Source organism: Buceros rhinoceros, unplaced genomic scaffold (assembly GCF_000710305.1).
Source record: "Buceros rhinoceros silvestris isolate BGI_N320 unplaced genomic scaffold, ASM71030v1 scaffold33559, whole genome shotgun sequence".
Lineage (NCBI taxonomy): Eukaryota > Metazoa > Chordata > Aves > Bucerotiformes > Bucerotidae > Buceros > Buceros rhinoceros.
The window spans coordinates 12,110-17,903 of record NW_010430313.1 but is presented as its reverse complement, the minus strand read 5'-3'; the positions used below and the strand labels follow the sequence as shown (position 1 = coordinate 17,903).

The 5,794-nt window shown below is 54.1% G+C and overlaps 1 protein-coding gene across 1 annotated transcript in view; it reads right to left on the bottom strand.

Moving 5' to 3' along the window:
• Positions 1-359: 359 nt before the first annotated feature.
• LOC104499492 (phosphatidate cytidylyltransferase 2) overlaps positions 360-5,794 on the bottom strand; it is a gene marked incomplete at its 5' end in the record, with an annotated part of 7,843 nt that continues 2,408 nt past the window's right edge. Inside the window, 9 exons of the mRNA XM_010143000.1 lie at positions 360-648; positions 1,296-1,399; positions 2,002-2,121; positions 2,414-2,566; positions 3,175-3,243; positions 3,564-3,651; positions 3,831-3,913; positions 4,646-4,704; positions 5,109-5,248. Of these exons, the coding sequence (XP_010141302.1) occupies positions 519-648; positions 1,296-1,399; positions 2,002-2,121; positions 2,414-2,566; positions 3,175-3,243; positions 3,564-3,651; positions 3,831-3,913; positions 4,646-4,704; positions 5,109-5,248 (946 nt within the window). The remainder of the gene's footprint in view (positions 649-1,295; positions 1,400-2,001; positions 2,122-2,413; positions 2,567-3,174; positions 3,244-3,563; positions 3,652-3,830; positions 3,914-4,645; positions 4,705-5,108; positions 5,249-5,794) is intronic.

Below are 5,794 nucleotides of genomic sequence, written 5' to 3'. Positions count from 1 at the left end.
ACAAGATCCTCCTGCACCAACCAGAGCCTTGTGCTTGCCGCCCAGCCTGCCCAGAGACCGACACAGGCACCCCCAGTCACCCGCGGTCACCACCGGAGAGAACGATGGTCCCCAGCTGCCACCGTGAGCACGGCGGCTTCACCTCCACGCGCCCGGGCGGTTCTTCGGACAACGCTTCACGTATTCCCTGTGCAAACACGCTCCCAGGAAACGCTCAGCGCTGCCCACGCGTGTCGAAGGTTACGAGCAGACCACGAGGACGGTCGTACCCTCCTACTTCACCCAACAGTCCTTCCGAGCCTGAACTCCTTGTCAGCTACGAACCCAGGACTTGCTCATTTGAACCAAAGCTCTATAAATATATTATTAAAAAACCCACAGATGCAAACATGTACTGAGAGAGGAAGAGAAGTTACAGTGAAATGAGGCCTTGTTCTCGCTTCCAGTGGCCCAGGCAAGCCGGGGGGTTCCTGCGGGAGGCTTGTCTGGGTTCAGTCCCCTTCCAGCCGCCCGGCTGTCTATGCGTCCTCCAAACTACCCAGCACGCCCTTGTCGACCAGGTGCGCCCTTAGCGTGTTGAAGATGTGCAGCTGCTGGTCCGGCCGCAAGGTTAGGAACTGCTGGATCAGCTTGCTGGGGTTAGGCCCTCTGAAAGGCGAAAGCATCGTTACCGAGGAGTCACAGCGCGAGTCTCAGCGGCCCCGCAACCCAAGTGCAATTCCATCGGAGTAACAGGCTTAAAGCAGCAGCCTCGCTGCCCGTTCCTTCACCAGTTCGACCCAGGGGGATGTGGAAACGGAGTCAAATGGCCCAGGATGTGAACCAGAAACACCAAAAAACCTAAACCCAACCCGACCTGTTTCAAGGGACTTGTGCATCTTCTCTCACCAGATGCTCCCCCTCAGAAATCAAAGCAGCCACGTAAAGAAGTTCCTCATCTCCTTCAGACCATCTTTGAGGCAGCTACAGGCGTTATTCTGTGCTTGGCTACAGAATTCTTGTTACTGCTACAAAATTCAATTCTTCGCTCGTTGGACTCTGGAAACCCTGCTCAAGACCCGCAGGGATGCAGAAGGGACATGGAGGAGATCCAGAGGGACTGGAGTGACAGACTGGGGAAATGAGGGATGTGCTTCCAGCTCTGCATGACCCTGCTAAAAGATGTTTCCCTCCTGCAAGCCTCCATGTCCTCCCTTGATGTTCATCTAACAGGGATGACAACCATCTCTTATCACAAGCCTGTTTGTCACTGAGTGTGGCAGGGCCCCCAAACTCCCCCGCCAAGCGATAAATACCTGATGAAGCTGGCGATGTACACGTTCACAAAGGTAGCCATCAGGTACTGACAGTCGAAGCGGTCCATGATACCTCCGTGCCCTGGGATTGTGTTGGCGAAGTCCTGCGCAAAGCAGACGGGATTGGGTTCAGCCGTGTCCGATGCCCGTTACCTGTCCTGGACCTCTGGGCACGAACTCACACCCCTGCTCTAATTCCTCCCAGGAGGCAGAAGTCAGGCTGAGACATTTCGTTTAATCTCTCCCTGGTTTTAGAAGCGCCTCCTGTATGGAGCCTGAGGGCCATCAAGGCTCAACTCAGAACTGTCACTCAGAGGGGCAGGAAGGCTGATGCTTATCTCCTGCAACCCTGTCTTGCCTTTCAAGGCATCTTAACCCCACACGGGCTGTTTATGCATGAAACCAGCCTGAGAAACATCAAGGGAAGCCTCAGATTGCAAAATTTCCTGACTGTGTCTCTCTTCCTTTACCTCAAGTTCTGCACCCCAGTGGGGTTTAGAATATCACAGTTGAAATTTTAGGGTCTCTCCCCATTCAGTCAATAAAAATAGATCCTGCTCCAGCACTTTATCCGTGACCGAACAAACCTCCTGTCCCTTCCCCAAGCTCCCAGCCTGCCGCTCCTCGGAGCGCAGGGACGGTCCAGAGCGGTACCAACCACTCAAGCTTCCCTTTCTAAAGTGTAAATGACCTGCACCATCCTCACCTTGATTTTGAAGGCCCTTTTAAATCCACTGGCAAAGAAGCCTCCGAACGGCCCAATGAGAGAGGCAAAAGTGGAGAGCGCGATGCTGTGGATTTGGAAGGGGTACATCCGGACTGTCTTCTGCAGAAAGAAAAATGGGTCAGAGAAGGATTTTCAAGGAGAACAGCTCTGTCCACTGCTTGCCCCTCTTTCTCTGCTCGCCAGGCTTTAGGTCAGTTGGTTTTCAAGTGGGTTAATGTCCCACCAGACCTGGGACAATTCCTTGTGCCTTCAACCAAGACAGAGCACCACTGAATTCCCCCTTTTTCTGGATGTACCAGCATACTCCTCCAAAGACCGTAGAAATAAAGCCCTGACTTCTTTTCTAAGTGTTCCTGTCCCAATGAATAAGATCCAGTAAACAGAGCCCTACCCAGCCCACCACGGACTGCAGCACCAAGGGGATGTTGTACTCCTGCAGCTGGAACAGCTCGGACGGCTCACAGTCCACTGTGAAGCTGTTGGTGTCGTTGTTGAACTCCACCGGACAGGTGAAGCACCGGTACCCAGACATCACGTAGGACAGCTGCCGGGGCAGAGACAAAGAGACGCAGCAAGAGAAAACGGGATCAACACTGTCCTGAACAACGCGGCAGGGAAAGGCCACTCAGGGAGACACGGCGAGGAGGGAGCCACGCTCCCGGCTTCCTTAAGAAGATTAGTCGCTGGAGAAGCAGTAATTGGCTAACGGCAGAGTAAGCATTTTCCTTTGGTAAGTGCATCTGTTCAGCAAGCGGTGGTAGGAACTGGTATCTCCTGGTATCAACAGGCTGAGACAGGCTGCACTTGGCCAAGAGGACGGAAACAACCAGACACTGAGATCACCATAAAACCAGGAGAGAATTCCCCACACCTCCCTGAAATGATACACACCATTCATCCAGCAGCAGCAGAGAGAAAATGTCATGGATAATTTTTGTCATGAACATGTCACGGGGTCTAACAGGGACTAAACTCCTCCCCCAGTTTGCTCTGCTCCGCCTGCAGTACCCGCACGCAGCACAGGACACAGCGTGGCCCAGCTCAGGTCCTGGGCAGCGAGGAAAGGGCGAAGTCTCTGACAAGAGCTGGGGGAACTTACAGCTTGACTGTCACCCTACCCAGGGTTAAACAGGCACCTTGATGGCTACTTACCAGCAATCCAAACAAAACGGTGGCAAAAAATCCTCCAATAAAACCCTCCCAGGTCTTCTTTGGGGAGAGCTGCCAGAGAGGGAGAAGGGGGTCAATACCAACTGTCCACCTGCACACACCACCACAGCCCCTCCTCGCTTGTGAACCGCTGAGACTAACACAGACTGGTGAACAACCAACAAACGGGAGTTTGCTCAGGAGCTGACACGAACATCTCGGCTGGAATTGGTTCATTTAACATTACAGCCCCCCAGGCTGGGCTGAACACCCAGTTCAGTGTGCAGCCCCGCTCAGACCCATGACAAGCCACAGCTCTGGAGATGGGGGAACAAGGGACTAAGACCCTAAGAAGTCAAACAGCCTCTTTCATCCACCAAAGCGTTCCAAACCTTGATGAGTGGTGTGCGGCCAAAGAAGAACCCGAACATGTACGCCATGATGTCATTGCAGATCACACAGGAAATTGGGACGATGAACCTAGACGGGAGAAGAACCAAACCATTGGGAAGTGCCAAGATCAGACAACTCCAAGACTTAAATAAATGAGCAGCTGCTTCACGAGACACTTTCCAGTGCCATCACATCAACACCTGCCCCCGCAATGCCATACAAGGAGCAACCACTGGAAGCTCCCAGGGAAACCAACAGCAGCTCACCATATCATTCCTTCAAAGAGGTTGTGGATGATGAGGTGCGACTGGGTAACAACGATCAGCAACGTCACGTGGGTCCATCCAAACTGGAAGAGAAGACAGCGGGCAGTCCAGTGCCTGGGGACACTGCCCATGCCCGTTGCTGGCGGCACTCAGGCGCTGGAGCTGCCTCAGACAGAGCACAGCTCCTGCCCAAGAGCATTCCAGCACGCTCCTTCCCCAGCAAACACCGGGAGTCACGCGGAGCAGGGCACAGCCACCCGCAGTAACTGGTGGGCATGTCCCCCAGCTCAGGCCCAGAGGTGACCTTCAGTGGGAGGAGCTCTGCTGGACCCACCGCTCCCCAGCCCATCCCCGCCCCATCATCTCACTCAAGTGGGCCTTCTAAAAGAGGAGAAGACTGACAGATAGCCCGGCTGTATCCCGTGTGCTGGATATACTGGGAAGCAAAACCAGCCACATCGACGGTCAAACACGAGCGATGCCTTGCCGATGTTTGGGAAAAGGGGGACATCCCGATGTCCCCGATGTACAGGAGCCAAGCAGCCATGTGCAGCCCCCCAGCTTGCAGAATTGTCCTTAACAGCACCCACAAGTGCTGAGAGAAGAGGACGCAGGCTGGCAGGGCAACCTGGTCAGAGCCAGCTTCCGAAAACACATTCTGCTCCCAGAACCTCTCCTTGCAGGCAGCAGTACAAGGCACAACCAGCACAGCAGCATCTGCGGGCATGTCGTCCTCTACACAACACCTTCAAGCACCCTCCGTGACCCCTTGCCCTGCCGCCAGCGGGGGCAGCCAGGCCCCGCAGGGACCTTACCATGTAGAACTGGAGGCGGTAGTGCTTCTTCACCAGGCTCAGGACGAACATGCAGAAACCTGGTGGGAGACAGAAGTGAAGTAAGTGGAGGGAATGTATCTTCAACAGCGAGAAATACTTTTTTACCACGATATTGCACAGCTCCTCGGGGTTTTATCTGAGTAAAGCAGCGACAGGGAGTGGAAGAACGCACTCCTTTGGAAGTCACAACATACCACTGCCCACAAGTGACACCTGGACAGATGGAGCCTGGCTGTCCAGAAGCAAGTATGGAGCTTCCTTCTACGGAGCCTCATGGAAGAGATTTGCCCGCACTACTCTAACCAAGCTTACAGCCTCACCGAGGAGCAGAGATCATTTCCCGTAGATACTGCACTGGACACAATTCTCAGGACAGAGGAGGTCAAGGAGATTTCTCCCCTCCAGCCCAGTCAAGGTAACCAACAGAAAAAGTGGTCTCTACCTGTTAGGTACAGAGCAAAAGAAATGAAGCGGTGGTATTTGCTGAGGATCCGCAGGGGCTCCTCTCTCTGAACCAGGGTGAAGAAATAATCCGTCACAGTCTCGCCATAGAAAAAGTAATTTACGCAGAGCAGGAAGTACCTGTGGAGGATGCAGATGCTCATTAGCAGGAACCAAAAGAGCCTGTCCCTGAGGTCTTTGCACTGCTCTGGTTCACTGCAAACAGGCTTTCTCCTAGTGACAGCCAGAACTTCATTCTGCCCCGCTTAGAAACGTCACCTTCCTTTGAACCAGTGGCTGCGTCACTCAGCTCCCCTTTGCGACGGATCACACTGCTGGGGTTTGGGTTTGGCCTTCTGATGCACAAAGACTTTGTGCCTTTAGGTGGCACTGCTCGACAGGGCCCTGCCAGCCTGCGCTTCCTGAAGCCACCCGCTCTGTGCTGCTGGAGGCACCACTCCTGCCTCTCCCCAGCCTCACGTCCCAGAGGTCAGCCCTGTTGCACAATCACCTAAAAAATCCCGTCCCACCCGTCCCACCCAAGCAACCGCGTCCATCTCTGAGCAGAGATGCCTGTCAGCGCTGTCCCTCGCACAGATCATGGGATTAACATCTCTGTGCTTCGTTAACAGGACAAACTTCATCAATACAGGCTCTTTCAAGAGGAGATTGGAGCGAGGGGGAGGT